The sequence below is a fragment of the Leguminivora glycinivorella genome, chromosome 7, assembly GCF_023078275.1.
Source record: "Leguminivora glycinivorella isolate SPB_JAAS2020 chromosome 7, LegGlyc_1.1, whole genome shotgun sequence".
Classification (NCBI taxonomy): domain Eukaryota; kingdom Metazoa; phylum Arthropoda; class Insecta; order Lepidoptera; family Tortricidae; genus Leguminivora; species Leguminivora glycinivorella.
In genome coordinates, this window is record NC_062977.1 from 22,778,471 (window position 1) to 22,802,541 (window position 24,071).

The 24,071-nt window shown below is 41.8% G+C and overlaps 1 protein-coding gene across 1 annotated transcript; it reads left to right on the forward strand.

Annotated features, from left to right (window-relative positions):
* The first annotated feature begins 12,887 nt into the window (after positions 1 to 12,887).
* Positions 12,888 to 13,822, forward strand: LOC125228407. The gene is made up of 2 exons (XM_048132970.1): positions 12,888 to 13,545; positions 13,786 to 13,822. The coding sequence occupies exon 1, from the start codon at positions 12,918 to 12,920 to the stop codon at positions 13,521 to 13,523; it is 606 nt and encodes a 201-aa protein (XP_047988927.1). The 5' UTR covers positions 12,888 to 12,917; the 3' UTR covers positions 13,524 to 13,545; positions 13,786 to 13,822.
* The last annotated feature ends 10,249 nt before the right edge of the window (positions 13,823 to 24,071 follow it).

Here is a 24,071-nt window from a genome sequence, read left to right on the forward strand (position 1 = left end):
GCCGCCGGTGCTCTCGCCCCAAACTAGCTTACGCCATTTTATGCCATACAACTCCGTCTGGAAAGAAGGAAGGTTCTTATTAGTATTAAGATCAAAATTAAAGTTCTTCAAATCTCTATAGACCTCTAGAGTCATACCAAAATGAGTTAGCAGCCATTTTGATAGTCCTGCTAGTGTACGTCAAACTTCTATGACATTCATGATATTTACAAGCGCAGTCGGGCAAATCAAACTTTAAAATCTTTGCCAACATAGCTTGATCTGACAAGGGTCCAAATGTTCAAGAAATACGAATCGTCTAAGCAATTCATATTTTATATTTATTATCTCTAAGAAATAACCCTGATTGACAGGAATTAATCTTAGGTTTGATTTTGTAGATTTATATTTTACAGGTCTTAAATGTAGTCGTTAGCTGATGTTATTACCGTATCGGCATTGAAAATTACTCGCACCTATTTTCAAGTTACGCACTAAATTAGGGCTCATTTAGACGGTACGAGAACTCGCATAAGAGTTTTATTACATTGCGGTATTTGATGGCTGTGCAAAATTGTATGTAACCTCTACTGCCCGCAATATAACTAAAATCGCATGCGAGTTCGCACGGGCTCGTTCGCTTAGGCACGTTTCTAAAATCTCTAATTTTGTCTAATCTTATAATCAGCACAGAGAAATAATCCCAACTGAACAACAATGGAAGCGGATGCAACGCGGACAGACCTCGAAATTCCAAAAGTGAAATTGGCAAACGTCCAGTGCACCGGTGTAGGGCTTGAATATTGTAGCCGGAAGCCACCGCAAGAGCACTCTGTATTGTCGGAGCAAAATTATCCTGGCGCGATATCTACTGGAGTTGTGTGTTCTCTTTATGAGCGCAAAGCGCGAGGATTGACAGCACTAAGAGAAACTACGTCCTTGAAATTCGAAATACCTCAAGTTCATTAATCATCTTCAGCGAACATCCAGTCCAGTTGTTGCTTCAGAACCCGGGGCCGTTCTTATCTACCTACTTCACGTCTAAAAAATCACCACATTTCTAAGAATCTCAGCTACTCACTGCATATTGAAATTCATCATACATATGCACGCTCGAAATATGTTCAAAAGTATGTCTGAATTGGTTTCTACGTTTTGGGAAACTTCGGTTTTTGTCATTGCAGTGACACGGAAAAATAAACATCTAGTCTAGTCCTGCTTTGTGAAATACAGCACTGTATTTCTAATCTCTAAAAAGGATCTCACTAAAACGAATTGTACCGGACTGCTGGCGGAATTAGAATCCCCAGTTAGCTTAGGTATTGGAATATCACCCAGTGTTAGAGAGCAGCGCCAAGCCAAGTTTTAAGTATTCATCTCGACGAAATTGAGATAGTTCCACTGCCAGATAAGCTTTTTACTGCGACGGCTTGCCTCTGATCAACATTGTTAAAGTTTTATCCCTACGAGAATTTTGGTCGACTATTAGCTGAACAGTGATTATTATTACCACGTATAATCGTGCAGTCAATTATAGTTTGTTTAAAGACTAATTAAACAATTCCCAACAGAACTATTAATCATGACGCTTTGACAAAACGCTGATCAATTGATAGTTAATGAATGAAAATGAATGCTTAGGACAAGTTTACTACCAGCTTTAAAGCGTGCTCAAGTTATTTAGGTGTAATAACCGCAATCAGCATATTTATCGTTTATAGTGCTAATAAAAGTGAATAAGATACGGTGGCGTGTATTGCAGGTGGTGCCTTGATTATTATTCCCGAACGACATCGACAGCGAGATATCTTCTATTTTATCATCAGTGTAGGTAATTTGCGTACAAAAATTGTATTGAATTGAAGAGCAGAACGTTAAGCCAGAGCTTTTGTAAAATCGTGATTAGTGATTATAATTCTCGATTATACACCGTATCGTTTTAAATATTATTGTGAAACCGTTTGTGTCTCAACTCAAGAAGTTAACTAACATAATACGGTTGCTAAAAGTTGACATTAGCAGTCTTGAAGCCTTTCTCTAGTCGGTAACTGCTTCGAAACCTGATTTGACATTCGGTTAGTCTAAAAAAACAGCGAGTCTAAAAACCGCTTCTATTTAAAAATGCTACAACTGATATATGTAACAGTGCGGTGCTAAAGCGTAAGCGTGTCGGAATTAGAGAAGAACTTGAAACCAAAGGTCCTTGACCATACCATTTACAGACTTTAGATTATAGTGGTTTCGCCTTAACAGAATGCTTGGTAAACGGTGAGAATAAAGGGTCTGAGGCGACCTTGGCAATGCAAGCGGCCGGTCAAATGCCCCCTGTCTGCTCCTTTGAAATTGTACGCAACCTGTTTTGTTACATTAGCACGGTGGTCGTTTTGAAAGAGTTAGTTGCGAAATAATTAAGTAAGTGACAACGCACTTTTCCATCTATACAACTTTTAAGTTGGGACAAAAATGTAAACATATTTAGAAATTTTACAGAAAACAGGCTACAACTTATAAGAAGTGAAATTAAATAATGGTGCCTATAATCTAACTATTTGGTTCTCCTGCATACATTGCAGTGGATGGGTTTGCTTCTTTGAATTCGGTTATAGTGATCGGTCAATCAGATAGACTTTTCCTTTAATCGTTTATTAATTTCACTTTCTTATTAAATCTTCAATGCGCACGCGCTTCTCCAATAAAATACCGATTGACAGAGAAAGTAATAGAATATGTTGGTTTACGATCAACCTTGAATATTGAGTGAGATCCTAAGAACTGTTTCCCAACTTTCCCAAAGTCTCTGCAAAGAGTGCCAAGTCAGTATAGTTTAAACGAAAGTGAGTTTTCCTAACAGATTAATAGACCTAAAATGTAATTAAGTTTATCATTGAAAGAGAGACAATTTATGATATAACGTCATTATTTTCAACGTTTTAATAGTGATTAAATAAGTGCGATACTATAAAAGGCACATTTATTCAGACAGGTCATAAACGCCACTATTATGTTACCCTATGTCAAACGACATTATGATTGGTCACTCAACACCGTTTGATCCTTGTCTAAAATAGACTCTTAAATGTTATAAAAATGAGTTAATTTTGGCGGGGAGTTAATTTCTACCCATTAAGGTTGTCGAACCCGCCACATCTGCGCCCGCGCACCTGGCAGACGGCACATCCCGGCGGGCGACATGGTCACCTAGTCATTGTTGAGCGATTGTGGAGTATAACGCATGTGGTTATGGTTGATGATTGTGTGGGGTAGATATGAGGGTTAGCGGTCTTTACTTTATATTAAGATCTTGGGTTATGGCTCTGGTTAAGTGGTATGAGTTTATCACGCATTTACCGGCGTTTATTTTTTAAGCTCCGAATCTTATCAATAGCTTTGTTTACAAGTAAATATTGAACTCTTTCACAATTTAAAATACATACATATTTGTATTTATCCAATCGTTAATATTTGCAGTAGTACGATGCACGTCAGTGCACATGCGTAAAACAATACTGGGAAATGCTTGTTTTTCTTACTTGTCAATCTAGATTCAGTGTGGCAATCGCAATAGGGCATTACACTCGACTGATGCGACAGATAAGATAAAAACGAATCAGCAGTCACTGATCTTTACATTACATGCGTCGTAAAAATGGCGCCCTTGACGTGTATTCAAATCCCACCATCAGATGTATCGGAGCGGCCGAGGTGGTAAAAAATATCTAGAGCATGTCTAGCGCCTTTCAGTAGAGGCATATTCAGTGGCCAATAGCATGTTCAACATGGAAATAAGTATTGCCGCTGAGAAACAATGTTACTTATGAATCCAGAAATAATAGGCAAACAATTGTCAGTGTCAAGCCAATGTCACTGTTATTTCACATAGCCATTGATATTTGAGACTATACAAGATTAAGTTATCGAGGAACCCGAGGTAACCAATGTAACCATGACCTTGAGATTCTTAATTTCTTACCAATCACGGACTCACATTGGTCCTCCTGGCCATTTTAAATGCCTGCGATCTGAATATCTCACACTAAATGGCAATTCGTCCTTAAAAATAACCCTAAGTTCTTAAAGCTAAAATAATGTTGAAATTAAGACCTTAATCCATATACATAAGTTTTTAAATATGTTAGACGGGTGCATGTGAAAGAATGCGCTTCGCCTGGTTTCGTGAACGCGGGTTGACGGGCAGCTTTCTAGTGCCCGACGCTGCGCGGGCGCACGCTTCACTTTCTATTGTGTGACGTGACGTTACAAGTGGCGATCATCGTGTTGTTTAATTATCTTATAAATATTGAGGGCCTTTTATAATCTTAACTTGTTTAAATGGTTAATTGGTTACTCACGTATTATTATGATTAAGCCTTCTTTCCTAATCAAATCCGTACAAGGCAAATAATATCAAGCTCATTTCGCCGAAGTCTGATAAATAACACTCTTCGTATATCTTCGACGCCGGCGATACTAGCTCTGCAAAAAATCTAAGCGGTTGAAAGATTAGTCAAATACCCACTAAAAATATTTCGATAGATTTTTGAGTCGACTGTACCGAGGACTGACTGTACCGCCACCGCCTCTGTTAATCGAGTGTGTGACTGTGTGTTAAAATTAAGAGGACGTTTTTGACAATCATTTACAGCTCTCTTCAAAATCGATACATCATGAATAAACAATACATATTCCTGTTCAAATGATCCACTTTAATTTAACCACTGAACGTATCAAAATCAATACTTATAACTTGGCCGTTAAGTACTCAAACGAAATTGAAAGTATAGTTTGAATTGATACCATTGAATGAATGGATTAATGATTGGTTATTATGATCCACTTGTTCTCAATCACTTAGTGAAAGTAATTGGATCAATATTTATAAAAATAATCATTTGTCGAAATATCTACCAGCAGCGGCTGGTCCATACAAGCCGATTCCCACCGGCTTGCCTAAAATTGATTACTAGTAAAGTACCTAATGTTAAGGTTTCTTTTTATTCTGTGTTGCCTAAATTTTTAGTGGTTGATGTCAGAGGTAGATTAGGACGGTTAAAGATATGTCGCTTTCGCCCAAAAATTGCCAATTGGAACTAATTTGACTCTTTGATTTGATAAGATTTAACATAGAGAAACCTACAAAATAAGGGAAGCTCCACTTGTGCACCTAGCGAATATTAACGTGAAATATCAACTACTAAACCCGAACGCGAGGCGAAAAATGCTCATGAAATGGAACACATCGGCTGTCCAACAGCCTCCATCATGCACAACTCAAATAGATTATGCCTGAAAAGCCGCAGCGAGTCAACAGCGGGATATTATGTAGAGATATGCCCGACAAAGAGCTCGGAAGGCGCAACTTTGTCCGGGAATTTGCGTATTTGAATTTAAAATGTGGAGCGGTGCAGTGTCCTGATCTGGTTCTTTGAGCAGTGGAAATAAGTGAAGTCATGTTGGTAACCGGAACAGACGTAGTTGTTACGTATTGGTGTCTTAATATGCACGTTTTTTTATTCGTCTGCGTAAACAGCGCAACGTCGCTTGAAACAATTTGGATGTTATATCGCAGTGAAACACTGACGATACTGATTGCTGAAATTCCTGATTTTTTGAAAAGTGCGTCATATTATTTTGAAATTCTTACATTTCTGAGACATTGACATGACCAGATTTTGGTTTAAACCTTTACAGACGGAATTGGTTTTCTTGATAAGCATAGTGATAGTGACTGAAAATTTCAAATTACTCAAATTAGATTTAATTTAAATGCAAGCTAACCAAAACAGTAAACAAATATTTTGGCTAAAGCTTATTAAACCCAGTCCCAAAGCAAGCGCAATAACGCAATAGAAATTATCCAAGACTAATCGATACCATACAATATTTTCGCAGGTACGTTTATATTCTATTATCCTCTTGCAACAGTTAAATCGAATCGGGGCCAAGCTACCTCACGTGAAATAAGCCTAAGCCCCTCTTTATCGGTACAGACACAAAGTCGTTTATGATGATGGTTATGAACTCATAAACGGGAGTGGTCCGGTTTGTTTTTATTTATAACGGCCAATTAAAAGTTAACGCGGCAATTCAAGCGCACGAGCGGTTGCGTTTATGTCTTTTGTACCGCGGGCGGCGGAAGCGACGTTTCCACGTGTTTTATGGAAGAAATTATAGTTTTTACGTCTGTGGTGTAAAAAGGAGGCATATGCAGAATTAAACAATCTTACTTTTATAGGATTGACCGTTACACCTCAGAATTTTTCGGCCCTTTGAGGGTTGCATGGAAACCTCACGAGTGTTACAGGATTTTAGAAATTTCCAAATAATATCTTAAAACTAACTAAATGTTTGGATTTGTAGCGACAGCATAACTATGGCGACTACTTATAAACCTTATTATAGATAAGACCTAAATAAATAGACTCCAATGAAATTTGGAGAAATGATCTTCCTGTAGGCCTAGCACATGATGGCCGCGGGAGTATGTCGCCGCGAGATAGATGACACGTCTTTGTCTAATTGTATTAATGACATAAGGACAGGTAGTCTATCTCGCGGCGACATACTCCCGCGGCCATCATGTGCTAGGCCTGCAGGAAAGATCAGGATTTGTCGCTCTACATATCTCCGCCCTTTTGTGCCGGTTTTCCATTTTTTGGCAACCCAACAATCCCAACATGAATGTTTATTTAAAACCTAAAGTTTTTATCGAAGCAGGAAGCTCCTCTTCATTATTTTTTATCAAAGTAGACGTCGAAATTCCTCTCGAACCGTACCGTACACTACCATTTAGATCATACTATAAGTAAACGCTCCAAAAACGCACAAAACCACGTTAATGAATGTAAATCGAAACAAAAAAATCTACATTACAGTTCCACTATAAACAATAAACCCGTACGGAAAAAACTGCACGTCCAAAAAAGTCGAGCACCGCTAGTTTAGAGCGAGCGCGCGATAGTGGCGTCCCGCTCGTCGCGAAAGTGAGAGGAGGCGAGCGCGAGCTGGCAACTGCGCGGTGTTACGTCGGGGTAAACAATCGAGCGCGCGCGCACCCGGTGCGTGCACTTGGCTACTGCATGCCGGTGACGTCACGCGGTTCAGGGGTGTAAGTCCGCGGGTTGAACGCTCGGACCACTCAAACATTGATCTTAAGATTTATAACAAATACAAATTAACGAAGAGAAGCGTTATACTGGTTGTATTAAACGTTGAACATGATTGGGGAAGGGAACACACGGTCAGGGGGGTGACTGGGAACTCTGAAACGGTCGCAGTGAGGAATTCCATCGATATGTGTCATGATCGTGACATACTTCAAGCTCAATATTGTTCTGGGAACTTTCCAACGATTTGAAGAGTTTCTAATGTTTCCAGGCTTCAAGAATATTGTCCATACATGCAATTCATTACCCTTCTATGTTTGCAACATTATCGTTTAATTTCGAGCGATATTACCTCTATAAAGGCTTCCAAAATATCAATGGGCTTAGGAACACAAATTTCTCTAACATCTTCGTCTTCGTCCTTCAAATGATTAGAAGCGGATCTGCTATTTTTTTTACTAAGTCACATTATAATTAGTTGTTTTTAATAAAGACACGTAGGGCTAAAGCTGCCTACACTTCCGCGAACGTCATCATTATTATGTACGGCGTGTTTTATTAACATAAAAGGGATTACGTTCCAAAGGCTTACGTAACTCTCAAAACCATTATAAAAATGTTTCTTTGACATTGTCAGTATCATCATTTTACTCCTGTCGCCCACTTCTGAACACTATTCGTGTCTTTGTGTACGCTACATAATATACTGAGTTAGTCTCATCCAGAAATGCTTTTCGGTCTTCCGAATGCGTCAACTTATATTCTTTGACTCTTTGACATACGTGGTTAAAGATGTAGGTCCATATACATTGGTAGTCGTGAGTATGTAACTTGACAAGCAATAAGAATGTAGAGAACGAGTTAGGCTGGCCGCACTGTACCGTGAGTACGTAAACAACCTTAGATAAGGCGATGGAATATTCAGTGAGACAGAGATAAAGACGGTGCAAAGCGGTTGCCCTTTAGTGGCATTAATGGAGAAAAATATACAGGTAATTACAAAAGCTAATTGTGCTTGTCATCATTAACTAGGCATTTTACGCGTTCTGCCGATCTTCAAAAGGACTACAAAATATCGACATCATCAATGAATGCATTAATGTTTTAAAGATGTCGACAGATGTAACCTAATAATGATACCATAATAAGTAGACTATATTAAAGTGTGGTGCCGCCGCTAAGACATTAAAAGAAAAGTTTATTAAAGAAGAACAAATATATTCCGAGAATCCCTCTACATCATCTAAGTCCTACGTTATACAGTATGCCTGACAATTTCGAAGTAAATACTAAATCCTCTGTACCCCACATGACATAATAGGCTAGTTTCCTACTAGTCAAATCAGCTTCTTTTTAAGAACTGTCAAAACGATTTGCTAATATAGAAAAACTATGAGATACTGAGGAGTGACGTCAGGGTCAATTCATTTACTTTATATCTGTTAATTAATTTTCTTTATATCTTTCTCTTTGACTTATTAAATTAAGTATAGGAAAGTCTAAAATGACGCTAACCGAATATTAACAACATTTTTCACAACATACGTACGACAGTTACTCAACATTCAACAATTATGCCACCTAAAGTAATCGACATTTACGAGTAAATGTTTTACCCACTGGTGTTATTACTCATATAAAACCAGTCGAAGTTTTTAGTTGTTAACAACGCAATATGTGCTGTAGGCGGACTTGAACAGTCGGCAAGTTTACTTAAAAACATGTAAGACCTGTTTCTTTGACTGTGGTGTATTTCTGGAAGAAATTGCTACTTGCTAATAGTTGCACCTTTTCATTTATGTTTTAACTTTCAAGGATTTTTATTTGTAACTAGCTTTTACCCGCGGCTTCGCCCGCGTAATAAAAGTATTCATTAAGATTTTCATTTGGATCCTTAGGTTTCTCTGTAGGTATATTTATCTGCGATTATTTCGATTGCACATAATACTTTTGCTTGCAATGATTGTAGAAATATTACACATCGACCACAGCGTAGGTAATTCTATATACGCTGGGGAAACCTTTATAAACATCCCACATAGCCCGTATTTCGACACTATGATCGGTGGGTAAAAAGTACTTTTTTCTATTATCCCTTACAATTTTTTACATTTTGCTTATACTTATCGCAAACGTAATCTTCAAGCAAGCAAACAACGATCGTCTTAGAGCACATTGATTGTAAGAGACCGCCGACCGATTATCCGTATCCCTCTAACGATACCCATATTATCCGTATCCGTATCCCTATCCCTATCGCTATCGCTATCGCTATCGCTATCGCTATAGCTATCGCTATCGCTATCCCTATCCCTATCGCTATCCCTATCCCTATCGCTATCCCTATCGCTATCCCTATCCCTATCCCTTATCAAGATGTTTAATGATATAACACTTTAAGTTCTCGCGCTTTGTACACATATTTAAAGTCACATACAGGTCGAACGCGATTAATTAACATTATTTTTACCTTTTTTCCCAACGTTTCGGCCAGGTTTCACTGGCCGTGGTCGCGGAAGACTGACGTCCCAGCAAAATGTGACCGGAGATGTAAACAACACAAAACTACCCGATATTAATTTATATAAATGTTCGGGGTAGACAAATAAATATAATCTACCCGCTTTTAGTTAATGTTTATTTCCCACCATGTTTATTTTAAAGGTAAAAATAATGTTAATTAATCGCGTTCGACCTGTATGTGACTTTAAATATATGTTTAATGATTTCTTATCAAGTGCTAAAATATAAAGTTTCATGGTTTTATCTTTTAAAATTAAGAAATCCCATACAAACTTTCAACCTCTTTTTCAACCCCTTCATCCCTTTTTTTCGAAATAAAAAGTAGCCTATGTTTTGTCTCAGGGTCTAAAGATTGTCTGTTCCAAATTTCATCAAAATCGGCTGCGTGGTTTAAGCGGGAAAGCGTAACAGACAGACAGACAGACAGACAGACAGACAGACAGACAGACAGACAGACAGACAGACAGACAGAGTTACTTTCGCATTTATAATATTAGTATGGATTTGTGGGTTAAAGTATATAAAATTCATACTTCAATAATACAAAAATACTCCCGTCTAAATTGTCCTTTGTCGAAAAAGCTTTATTGTTCTCGATTTAACTATAATATAAACAGTAAATGTGTAGTTGCATAAAAATGTTTAAGTACAATGCCTAGTAAATATGGAAACGAATTAAGTATCAAGCCAATTACTTAAACAAGAGATGTCAAGGTCGACAATGAAAAAGTTGTTTTCTTATTGTAATTCAACATGTACACAGCTTTATTAACGTCTCTGACATTCGCCTTGTGGGAGAGGGAGATAGACTGATAAATTAAACGTTAAGCAAATTATTCGGAGCGCTTTCTGTAGCGGCGATGATAAAGTGATTACCTTATGACCTCCGGTTGTTTCAGTATTCGAGACTATGGATTTAACGTTCGTGACTTCTCTTTCCGTTGAATAAATCATGATTTTAATAGCAATATCGAATTGTATCTTGTATTCTAAACCTTGTCACTGTCCTGGTGTTCTCAGTAACAGTAGACACAAAGTGAAGTCGTTTTTGAAAATGTTTGGAAGTCGACCAAATATGTATATTACCCATTTTAATTCAAGATTACCGACCAATTATTAATTACTTACTAAACTAACTAAAAATACTACTTAATCCAATATATTAGTTTTAGTTATTTTCCGCACACAGACATGTTTTTAGTGAAATGTGATAAAAAATCCTGATTCAGTTATAATCTTTCCGTTTCAATTTGATTACAATTAGTAGCTAGTAGCCAACGAAGATTACTGTAAGGAAAACTATTAGAAACAATACAGCACAATTTAACAACACAGTTAGCATCGACAATAAAACAACCCATCAACTGGCAGTCGCTAAATCAGTCAAGTTTACATCGCTAAAGCAAAACAAGCTAGCTAAGTATAGTAGCACCCGTTGGGCGGAGGCGGGTCCATGTGCAAGTGATAATTTGCGACCGGTCGCTTCTTGCGGTGGGTCTGTCTCTATGTCAGCTACCTGTCCGGTAGCTGGCATGGTGGATGGTCTCGGGAGTAGCACAGGTTGCAGAGATCCCCGAGGCAAAACTGGTTGTGCTCCTTCCCGAGGTTACTGCCTGTTAACTGCCTGGTTCTACCGTAGAAACAGGTAAGAACGGAAACAACCAGTTGAACCATCGTAGGGCGAGTTTTGCAAGGGAGCGGACACAAGGACCGGAAGTAGGTGTTGTCATCCGGATGACTGCATCTCCAACTGGGCCAAGTGAGTGAACCATTGTAAAACACCCTTAGTGTAATCCCAACCTATCCATATCCCTCAGATGGGTCGCAATGTTTGCCAGCATGGCGACATCGCTATAGGCTCGACTTCTTCATGAGGACGAGTCTGTAGGGGTGGGGTGATGATGGCAAACAACGATCCATATCCCGTATAATCAGCCGTAGGCGATGACGTGGCATGTCGCAGCGGGCTTCCCATCCACAAAGAAGGATGGGAGGCGGTAGAATGCCACCCGCGTGTTTGTGCCGTGCGCGGGGACCCGTACGGGTGGAGAAGGAGATCCTGGGAGTCTAGGCGAAGCAGGGGTCTGCGGTCGTTATCCCTGTTAGGCGAAGCTCCTTTGGCTCCATATTCATCTCACACGGGCGGTCTTAGTCTAGCCAGCTAGGATCAATCGGCTGCCGTGTCCAGTCAGATGGCCACAAGGTTAGTTCTCTGGGGTGTAGGGGTCTGTAATCGGCGGAGCACGATTCACTGCGTCGGCTGAGGAGCTGACCAGGGTTTTGGCACCGTGCGGATTCACAGACAACGCATCCTGGATTACTATAGCAGACTTGGTAGCCCTAATGCTTCAATGCATTCCAAATGTGTGGCTCCGTGGTGGGTGGGGAGCCAGTTTGCTGAAATTTTTCAATGTTTGTATGGATACTAATGTACCTATAACGACGGGGGAGGGGACGCCGTACCCGTACGGGATGAGGCGAAGGCGCATAGCGCAAAGGTTGCTGCACCAGCGAATAGTGGGGCTGTCTGTGACAGATCCACGAGCGTTGGCAGCGGCAACACGTGGACGTCCGCAAGGACGGGGGCGAAGCGTAGGGGCCACGGCGGAGCTGGCCATCCCAACAGCACCAACCCGTCTCTTCCCTTAGGGTTGAAGAGTGGGGGCGCAAAGCAAGCACCCCTCGGGGAGCCGACTAGCGCTGGTGCTGGGGGATTGGCCGCGGAGCAACGGCCAACTGCGGGAGGGACGCACCGCTTCCAAATTCTGGTGGGGCGGCTCCGGGCGCCATAGACGACGCTACTGCACCCCAGGGTGCGGATGCGCAGTCGGGTGGAGGAGTAGCCCCAACCAGGAGGCAGAAGAGGCGTGCGAAGGCGCGGGAGAATAGGGACGCGCAAGTGGGGGCCGGACCCTCCACTAGTGGGGCGGGGAGGCAGCCTAACAAGAGGTCACTGGGGGCCAGTGGCGACTCTTCTCTGCTCGCTGGCGACCACAAGCGAACGAGGGTGGGGGGGACGTTTGCTGAGGTAGCGGCGAGCGAGAAGATGGCTATCGTCCCAGTGGCCTTTCCTGGGGAAAAGGTGATGTTGGAGCATAGGTCGGCCATAGTGAGCGTCCTGCTCGTAGCTTTGGACGAGGCGGCCGATCCTATGCCCGACATCACACTAGGTGCTGTCACGGGGGGTGCGCTTCACATCACCTGCGGAGGAAGCGACGCAGTGGGATGGCTCCGCTCGGTGATCGGAAGAGGAGAGATCGGCGGGCGGCGCCTGAAGTCGTGGCTGCTAAAGATCTGCCGAAGCCGGTCAAGATGGCCTGGCGTACGGCGATCGATGGCAGCCAGGACGTGTCGCTGGCTCTGCGGGTGATGCAGAGGCGCAACCCTAAACTCCGCACCGACGAGTGGAAGGTGGTCGACACCGTGATGTCGGAGCTGAACACCAGGCGCATCGTTCTGATGGACCAGGTGTCAGCTGACGTCATCAGGGAGGCCGGCTACGTTCTTCACTCGGGGCTCGACACCAGCCACTTCAAGCTCCTGGAGACGGGGAAGGAGCGTGAGCATGAAGAGGCTGGGGTGGAGCCCGGCGCGGACGGGGGGGAGGGGGACTCGGTGGCCAATGAGGCTGCGGGCGCCGCGGGGGCGGCGACGGGGGAGGCCCCGGAGCGGGACGCGCCGCCTGGCGCTCCTGCGGAGGTGGCTCGGGACCGGTCAGAGGCGGGGGAAGTGGTGCTAGTCGGGGAGAGTTTCGCCGGGCTGCGCTGGACCCGAGAGTCGTCACCGATCCTATCGGTGGCGGGCTCGGAGGACCTGCGCGGTCTGGAGGAACTCTACCTGGAGGGCACCACTTCGCCCATGTCCTGCGACAACACGGTCCAGGAGGCGGCCGCTGATCTCAGCACCGCCAAACACTAACCGCCGTAATGGAGGGGCTAAGGTGTGTACAAATAAACTTACAACACAATAAGGCCGCCACTGCCCTTCTGGCTAGGCAGCTAAAAAGCGACAAGTTCGACATTGCTCTTATTCAAGAACCATATATTTACAAGGGAGAGATAAGAGGCTTAAATGGTACTGGCGGGACGATACTGTATATCTGCCCCGAGAGTAATATGAGGACATGTATTTATGTTAAAACCGGCATTGATGCTATGCTTCTAAATGCTTTCTGTTCCAGGGATCTGACCACGGTCAAGATCCTGAATAAAGGGGGGTAAGGCACTAGTCATCTCATCAGCCTACCTTCCCTACGAGGCGGCGGATCCCATCACCACACAACTGCGGGATCTTGCTGACTACGGCAGCCGGGCGAACACTGACCTGATCATCGGCTGCGATGCGAACGCACACCACGTCATCTGGGGAAGCTCGGATGTCAACAGAAGAGGAGAGAAGGTACTGGAATTCCTGGTAAGCTCTTCACTACAACTCTTAAATAAAGGCAATGAGCCGACATTCGTCAATGCTAGGCGAGGTGAGGTCATTGATATAACGCTAGCGTCCAACAACGCAAGTAATAAAGTTAGTTCATGGCATGTCTCTGGGGAGATTTCTTTATCGGACCATAGATATATATGCTTTAGGTATACCACTAAAATCAAAGTAGAAGTTATACTAAAACGGAATCCCAGGAATACCAACTGGTTATCGTTCAAGGATGACCTTAAGGCGGACCTGGGAAACCCCAATGGTAAGCTAAACTCTATTATTGACATAGAACTTGAAGCTGACAAAATAGGGCAAGCCGTCCATACGGCTTGGACAAATAACTGCCCGGAAAAGAAAATCCTGGCGAAGAAGGTACCCTGGTGGAATCCGGAGATAGCAAAACTCAGGAAAGAAACTAGGGCTGTCTTCAACGATGCCAAAAGAAGTAATGATTTTGAGCTCTACGCGCGAAAACTCACAGAGTATAGCAAGGCAGTGAGGAAAGCGAAAAGGAAAGCGTGGAAAAACCACTGCGATCAAATCGGTTCCATTCCGGAAGGCATGAGACTCACGAAGGCACTAGCCACAACGAAGTCAGTCCCACTCACCTCTATTAGAAGGAGTGATGGTGGAATGACTGAAACGGGACTAGAGACCCTCAAGGTGATGTGTGCCACACATTTTCCAGGCTCGATAATAAATCAGAGTGTACCAGACGATGAACCAATTAGTGTTACGGAACAGTGCACTCGCACGACCAGGCATAATTGGGACACGTCGAAAAAGGTAGTAGACCACAACAAAATACAATGGGCATTATCGACATTTCAGCCATATAAAGCCCCGGGGCCAGATGGAATCTACCCCATACTACTACGAGAAGGCGCTAACGTACTTATACCCCACTTGAGTAGACTGTACAAAGCGTGTATTGCCTTCGGACATGTACCACGTGCATGGAGGTTAGTAAAGGTAACATACTTGCCCAAACCAGGCAAAGAGGATTACACAGAAGCCAAATCATATAGGCCCATAAGTCTATCATCATTTCTCCTTAAAACTTTGGAGAAACTCGTGGACAGACACATCAGGGATGGTCCGCTCAAGAGACATCCACTACACCGCTTGCAATGTGCATACCAGCCGGGCAAGTCCACGGAGACAGCACTACACCTGGTGACAACTAGAGCGGAGCAGGCCATAGAAAACAAAGAACTATGTCTTGCTGCATTTCTGGATGTCGAAGGTGCCTTTGATCGCACCACATATGGTGCAATCAATAATGCTGCACTCAAACATGGCATAGAACCTACCATCTGCCGCTGGATAGGTAATATGTTGAACAGCCGGCTAATTAAGTCCTCCCTCATGGGGGAAGAATTACTAGCCACAGCAACAAAAGGTTGTCCACAAGGTGGGGTTCTCTCTCCGACTCTATGGAGCCTGGTAGTGAACTCACTTTTGGAAGAACTGAATAGGGGCCCAGTATATACAGTGGGTTATGCAGATGATTTAGTGATACTCATAAACGGGAAATTCCCGGGAACGGTGTCAGAAATCATGAATACAGCACTGAGGCAAGTGGAGAGGTGGTGTAACCACCAACAACTCTCCATCAATCCAGGCAAAACAGTGGTAGTACCGTTTACCAGGAAAAGGGCCCTTACTGGCATGGAGCAACTAAGGCTCTATGGAAGGGTACTTGAACTTTCCAATGAAGTGAAATATCTAGGGGTAACACTAGACAAAGAACTGAACTGGAAAAGACACGTCGAACTGACCACAGCCAAGGCACTTAGAGTGTTTGGAATGTGTAGGTCAGCTTACGGCAAAACATGGGGTTTAAACCCAAAGGTACTAAGGTGGATCTACACCATGATGGTGAGACCTATAATCCTGTACGGAAGCCTGGCCTGGTGGCCAAGGACATTACTGAGCACATGCAAGGATGTCCTCATGAAGGTACAAAGGACAGCATGCATGGCTATAACGGGTGCGTTCAGAACGACGCCAACAGCAGCATTGGAGGTACTATTGGATCTCCCGCCGCTACATCTAGTGATACAGTCTGAGGCACTGAAATCGCTACACCGGCTGGCTTTAACAGGCCTCTGGAGCGATAGCATGCCGAAGACTAAACACACAAGCATGGAATACAACAATTCTATGGGAAGGCTGATGAGTATGGGCTGCGACAAAATGCAACCGAAATTCATCTTCCACAAAAACTTCAAAACCAAAGTCCATACTAGAGCCGAATGGAAGGAGGGTCTGGAGACACCCACCCCTGATGACAACACCATCATCTGGTATACAGACGGGTCCAAGATGGCATCTGGTACGGGCGCAGGCATTTATGCAAATGACTACAGTGGTAGTATCAGCATGGGCAATTATGCCACGGTCTTCCAAGCCGAGACATATGCAATAATTGCCTGTGTACATGAGAATATAGTTAGACAAATCCAAGGTAAGACTATCTATATACTCAGCGACAGTCAAGCGACACTCAAAGCCTTCACATCGCCCAGAGTTACCTCTAGACTGGTATTAAACGGCATCCAAGCTCTTAACAAGCTTGGAAGGCAAAACAAGGTGCAACTGGTATGGATACCGGGGCACGAAGGCTTCATTGGCAATGAAAACGCTGATGAACTTGCCAAGGCCGGATCTGAAGACAACTTCATAGGTCCGGAACCTTATGTGGGCCTTTCACAAGGAACCATCAGAATGGCTATGAAAGACCAAACAAAGGCTAGTCACCAAAAGAGTGGGATGCCCTGGTTGGTCTGAAGCATTCAAAGCTCTTTATGCAGAGGGTAGACTCTGGATGGAGCAAAAAGCTAGGGAAGCTAGGCAAAAGACAACTCCAAATTATAACGGGGGTGTTCACAGGCCATTACGGGGTCAAAGGAATTTTGGCCAAGATGGGACACGCCGACAACACTGATTGTCGCATGTGTGGCGAAGAGGAAGAGACCGTCAGACATTTAATGTGTGAATGTCACGCCCTCGCCAGACAAAGAATGAAGAACTTTGGAGCAGGCTACCTGGCACCGAAGGACTTCAGAGAGCTACCCATGAGCCTCATCATCCGATACGTGGAGATGGTCGAGAAGCTCCTGAATAGCTGAAGGATCTTAGGATCGTAGGGGGTAATTGCACAAAAGATCCCGATGGGTCGAAGTGTATCCGTAAGGGCCCCCGCAGATTTAAGATAAGATAAGATAAGATAGTAGCACCCGTCCCTTTCCAACTGGTCACGTTAGAAAGGGATGGAATTAAACTGGTAGGGAAACAGCTTCAAAGTAAATCAGCTTATGATAGTAAATCTTGTAGGGAGTTAAGACTTTTTGGTTGTGAGTGGAGTGTGGAACGCGCACGCGCCGCCGAAGGCCTCGATTACAAATTACAAACAAATCCGTTGAGCGAATAGGAGACAATGGATTATGCATGAATAGATTTATTGAAAAAGCAATGGTACAAGGCTATGTTAAAGGGGCGTGTCCGCAAATGATGCATAGTAGAAGTAAAACTAGACATTAAACCTGGACCTTGATAACAACAATGAACAACAACAAATGGTTAGTCTTTTGTCAAATCTCAAACTCTGCACATAATTCGAATCGTTTCTGAAGAGACCTGTAGAATCAACGGACTTTGTCTCATAAGTAGACAAAAATGATATATTATCATAATCATAAGTAACAATCACACAACTGCCACAAGCTGATAAGACGCTTCCGACGATGACATCACGCCGATTTCGGTGTTTCTCCAACGGGCCCGTCAACTTTACTGATAACGCCAAAATTATCTACACACTCCTTCGCCTTAATCCATTGAAATAAGGTAAAAAGCAGAATACATATTTATGATTTCAACTACCGTGTCTCGAATTGCAGGAATATTGTTTTCGCCTTTTACAGCTTCGTAATAATCAAATGGAATTGCTTAACCGCCGCCGCTGGACAATGAACTGGGCGTAACGTTAAGTCTTATGGAAAACAGAGTTGACGATGGTCGAAAATATAAACAAGTCAACCCTTTTATGGTAAAATGTGTAAAGGCAATGAGCTGTAGACTGCAGATGTTTTTAACTTGTAAATCTCGTAGATTTCACCGGTTGTGGGATTGTAATAAACCTATCAGTGTTATGTATGTGGTATGTTTACTTCTCTTCGTAATATGTTTATAAATGTTGTATTATCCATAACCAACGAAGTAATAACATATCATCTGATATTGATATACTTATACACTTCAACAAGTTAACTGACCTATTTACCTAGTACAATGTATGTCGGAGCACTTTTTTTTGCAGTCTAAATCCTAGAGAAAACTACAGAACGGTCAGTAAAAATATCTAAAACATGTCGAACGGTTGTTGATTTTACACGTCGTTACAATTCCTTTGACAATTTCGCATGGTAGAAGAATTAGGAGAAGTGTTCAAACGATGTAAAAGCTTATTCACAAATTCGTACGGCGTTAACACGTATTGCTTTTCCTTGCCACATCCATCATTATTCCCTGAACCGGTACTTGTGTATCCCTTTCTTTTCTCGGCTCTGATTAGACAAAATGCTTGCAGTATTTTTGAAGTTTATCAGGAATCAGTACGAAGCCTGGTAGTGCTTTACCCGATATAAATATTCTAGGACAATCCTAGGAAGCAATCTTGGCCTCTTTGTTTTTCTTTGACGTCCATTTGAGCTTTATTACAAAACTCCAAAAATATGTCTTGAAGGAATGTACGTTCAGCACTAAATTAAGGTATGCCATGACATAGATTCTTTCGGGACTTCCCAGGGAAGTATACCAGGCCCAGTAATTATATTACCTCGTTCGATATTCATGATCGCTTTGGTGATCGGACACGGAATTAACGTCGGCAAAGGTAAACACTGTTAACAAACCTAATTAGGGCGGGAGACGGCGGATAAACTCCGCCTTATTAGGTTAGCTGGCTTCGTGAAACGTGCATGTAGCGTTTAATGTAACGGTTCAGGGGAGTGTAATGATGATCTTACATTAATAATAATTCGTTAATGGGATAACCTTTTAGGCTCATGAGAGAGTAGCGCTTCGTGGAATTTAAAACCAACGTTTTATGCTAACGGTATAAGCTTCTGTCATATTATGAGGGTGTTCCGGCGTTTGAAAGCCTCGGTGTGGCTTCACCGATTTTTTATTACTTTCACTCAAACATCCAGTGTAGAAATAGAAACTCACTTGTTCAACCCTTAAAACCAAAAATTCCTGACCTTGGTGCACAGGGCATAGAGGCCACCGCCACAGTATACGGCTAACGGTATAGGCTCGGTGTCTGCGGTCAATGACCCTGGCGACCTTACTAGACTTTTGAAGGATTGCCCCAGTTATTACGCGAGTTTCTCTTATAGCTTGGTAATCTGTGAGCGGAAACGCGTAGGTTACTTGTGTAATTACATTTTACTAGTCATGATACAATGTTTAGAGTAAGACGCGAGAATTCGTGAATATCTTAGTGAGCATGAATATCATGATACAAGGTGAATACTGACCGACTACAATCAGTGACAAAATGGTATTCTGCACTGCCAGTAATTGCAACTACTGTGGTGCCGTGGTAATTGCTAATTCTGAATAAATTATGTAACAATATTGGTTTACAAAAATATCGAAACGTATAGGTTTTTACTGTTTCAACCCCAAGCTTTTAGATACAGTGTTATTTTCTCTAAACAGATAACATGAAGAAAAGCATGTGCATACCCTTTTTAATCTCAAGAGATACCCGGGAGGCCTCACAATACATTGCCTGAGAGAGCTTGTGCCGCAAAGCCGCTTCACAAAGCATGAAAGGAGCTAGAGGAATTGTTACAATCGCTATGTAAAAGAGAGCAAGTGGATAGCTTCGATCAAACCAGTATAAGAGCGTACAAAGGTAATCTTAGGTGCTGCAGATCTTGAAAACTTGTTACACTGGCGCCCGAAAACTGGATTTGACTATGATTCTGCAAGCGATGGGAATAGGAGTCCAGGACTCGGCTTAGCGTAGTACACAAGAGGATGAGACGACCTAAATCTCAATATTTAGAAACGACAGCCGAAATGACGGGTTTTGTTATGCTTGCAATATACTTCGCCTACTTGCCCAAATACTCGTGTTGCACAACTTTTCTTATGTTTTGAAATAGCATTAAGAAGGAAATATTATGTAAATATGTCTTATAGCGATGCACATTTAGATTAATAAATACAGACGACAAAAATGAAACGTTATGTATATAATTAGAACATCACATCCAAACCCTCTTTCTGCCTTTCTAGTGCGCAGGTAAGGCCCAATATACACTTATATAGCCCTTTAAGATTATACGTAACTACACTTCAAGCTTTAAAAATATCCGTGCCACATGACATGACTAAAATAACAAATTGATTCCTAGATAATCGATAATGTCAGGTGTAGGACAAAAATAAGCTTATAAAAACGTTATTGACTTATGACTGCAATTTAGCAGTGAACAGAATGCTTGCCGTGCATTGCTCAAATACGTGACTTCGGCGTGGCTTCTCACGGTTGGTTCAAGTAGCGTACGCTCGGCCAATCGAAATGTTCATCTATTTGTTACTTTGTCATAGTTAACTTTTGAATGTACAAAGGTGCGGAAGACAGTTTTCCATTTTTAAGTGACATGGTTCTTGGGCTATAGCTACTGCAGCTACAGAGGTGGTTTGTTTTGCTTTTTGTTGATACGTTGACGGTTTATGCACCATTTAGCATTTGGAGCGGTGCGAGTGCGAAAGCTACTAGGGGCAGGATATCGGTGAAGCGTGCAGCTAGCCGTATTCTTGGCTTTCACGCAAAATGCGTTTGTAACCTACATACGGTACAGTCAATACAGCAAAAGTATGCTTGGCCATTGAGAAGACATGTATGTGACTGAAGTTGTTGATAGCATCTGTAGTCTACAACCGATTGTAATCCTCCGTCACTTCTCATCTCCGCCTCCGTGGAAAGACTACTTTTGACAGTGCCTGGTTGATATATTGATGGAACCTCAAGTCAGGATCACTGGTATTATCATGTAAAGCTAAAGTCATATTAAGCTTCGTAAACTATTTTACTTTAAACTCCTCGTTTGCATACAACGTTTAGGTACTGTCAACGCGTTTCCGAACAGCAGATTCAGCTTTAAATTCCATAAATAAAAATAGTGTGAATTGCATTCAACAGGTCAGATTTAATTGGTGTCACATATCGCCGTCGCGGCCACACACGGCTAGTTAATAGGTTTGGATTGGATGAATATTCGCTTTGCAATTTGCCGGGTGTTTTGATGACAAGTTTCACTCGAATTTATATTTACGAACTACGAGTATTTGTAAAAATATTGAGACGGATTATAACATTTATAACCCGATTTTTAACGATTCCGATTGCTTAAACTCTATATAGCCGTAGTTTGAATACATTATACTACAGTATGAAATAACATAATAAACAAATATTTAACAATCTTATTCTGTCAAAGCAGACCTCAAGCTCCCATGAGCCATGGCATGTGCCGGGATAACGCAAGGAGGATGATGATCTCTTTACTCTCTCTAGTATCATAAATGCGAAAGTAACTTTGGTTGTTTGTTACCTCTTCACGCTTTAACCGATGCACTGCTGCACCAATATAGATTTTGTATTTGACACCCTGCCTGGCCGTATATGGAAAGATGGGAAATTGTTTAAGGTCCGGAGAAGTTCTATAGACAGATTGTGTCAATTTGGCTGTGCATCAGAAACTGGTTAACAATATTGCTTTCCTAAAATATGTCATAAGTCACAACGCCACTATTCTTCTTGCAGTTTAATTATTTTATATTAAACGATCTGTATTTAAATATGACTGTGCCGAAGTACAACTTGCTTACCAAAACAGCACGTTGGCGTCGCAATTGAGTTCACACCGTGAATCTACGGTCTACTAGAGGGGGGAGGGGGGAACGGTGAAAGCGTTTTAAATTGAATCGCACGCCCTCAGTCTTTGGCCAACTTTAGCAGATTGTATGATGGTGTGTACTGTGTACAAGTTATCCGGGTTAAGCTTTGGCATTTCAACTGTATCACCAAATTCTTGTTTCATTCAAAAATGAGAAAAATATAGAGCAAACGGAATAATATCGCGACCGAGTAAAAGACCATCTATTCAATAGGTTGATCGAATAAATACGTCATAAAAGGACTCCTCAACAATTGTGCCAGAACGAGAAATATTTAACAATTTGAAATGTAACGGATTTTTTATTTATTTTAAGCATCTTTTCTAATTTTCCTATAAGTATTGCATATACGCTGCCACAAAACTTACAGGTAATTGAGTAATAATTGCATATAGACGGTAGGTATTTAATATTTATACATTGAATATCTCTGCTAATAATACTTTCAAATATCGATAGCTGTAAAAATGAGGACAATTGTTAACAATATACGATTATGTAACTGCACGGAAGGTAGGTGTCAATGCCTGATTCAAACGGAAAGGAAAGTGATGAAATAGTAACTTATAAATATTTTTATATTTGTGTTAAATTATAAGGAAAAGGTTTTTGGTAGGTCGGTAAATACAGAGTTTCTCCTCCTACTGGTGGATCGACATTTCTTCTCCTGATTACATCTCAATCTAGCAGTTGATTCTCGCACGACTCCTGTTATCTCCACCTTAGTAGAAAGGCACCCTTACAAATGACGCGGATTCACAATTTCACACTTCGTTCCAACGTGCGAGCAGGATGATATATATACGCTATCTCGGTTACACAACGAAGAGGTTTAGGTACGGGCACTGGCAACAGTCTGACAACCAGGCCAGACCGATTACCCGCGAGCGGAGCAGGTAGAAAAGCTAATAAACTAAGTAATAAATGGAGTTGTAACATTTGTTTACAAACTTAACGCAAAGTTAACGAGCAGGCATTAAAGGCCGCATAGCCAGTAGCCGAGGTAAAGCAGTGATACGACGACCTGAATAGCATGTGACTAATACATGTACTTGTCGACAATGCTACTGATTTACTAATCAGGATATGTTACTAAATGTATTGTCAACGACGTCTGGATTGCAATCGGTCGACAACATATTTGTGCTAATTCCGTAATCCTCATTATGTCTGGATGGCGGTATGGTGGTGTGTACTCGTTATAAAAAGTAGTGCGAAAGATGGCTACATCATTATACTCGTAAATTCTTATTGTCGTTCTTGGATTAAATTTTAGGCGATACTAATATCAATTTGTGTCTAAGCATAAGCTATTACTCATTAGTAGTCAAGAGTTGTTTAATTGCAAATAAAATAATTAAACAGATTAAAGGATATACATTTTCAAGTTTTGAAGAAGTTTTCAAGAAATGCATTCCGATTTCCAATGATGCATTGCACCAAAACCTTAACTTAATGTGACTCGTTCTCGTTACAATTTATTTAATTTAGCTGGCGCAGTGAATTCGAAAATCATATAAGTTTCCTTCTTATACGAAACTGAAAAAGAACCTTGTGATAGTTTAGGCTTCTACAAATTATGAGTAAATCACTGTTAACTACTCAAGAAAATGTGTAAACTAAAGTATTGACTAGCTAATTATTTACTCCGTTGTATTGTGTCGAAATGAATATTACCGTGATTTTTACCAGACCTAAAGGCTCCTTATTTGCAAAGGTACATTTTATTTATATTTGAAAGAAATAAAAACCGCCACTCTTAGGCACTGGTCCCACCGCGAGCTAGTAAGCTATGAGCTATCGGCTATAAAAACAAACAAAAGATAATCACTCCCGTGCAAATAAAAGAGACACGGCGATGTTTTTAACTACTCGCCCAGCGGTGAGCTATCAATATCGCCGTGTCTCTTTTATTTGCACGGGAGTGCTTATCTTTTGTTTGTTTTATAGCCGATAGCTCATAGCTTACTAGCTCGCGATGGGACCAGTGCCTTATTGTGCCTGGTGAGATTACAAAGCATTAAACAGCCATTATTGAGATGGAATTGTCGA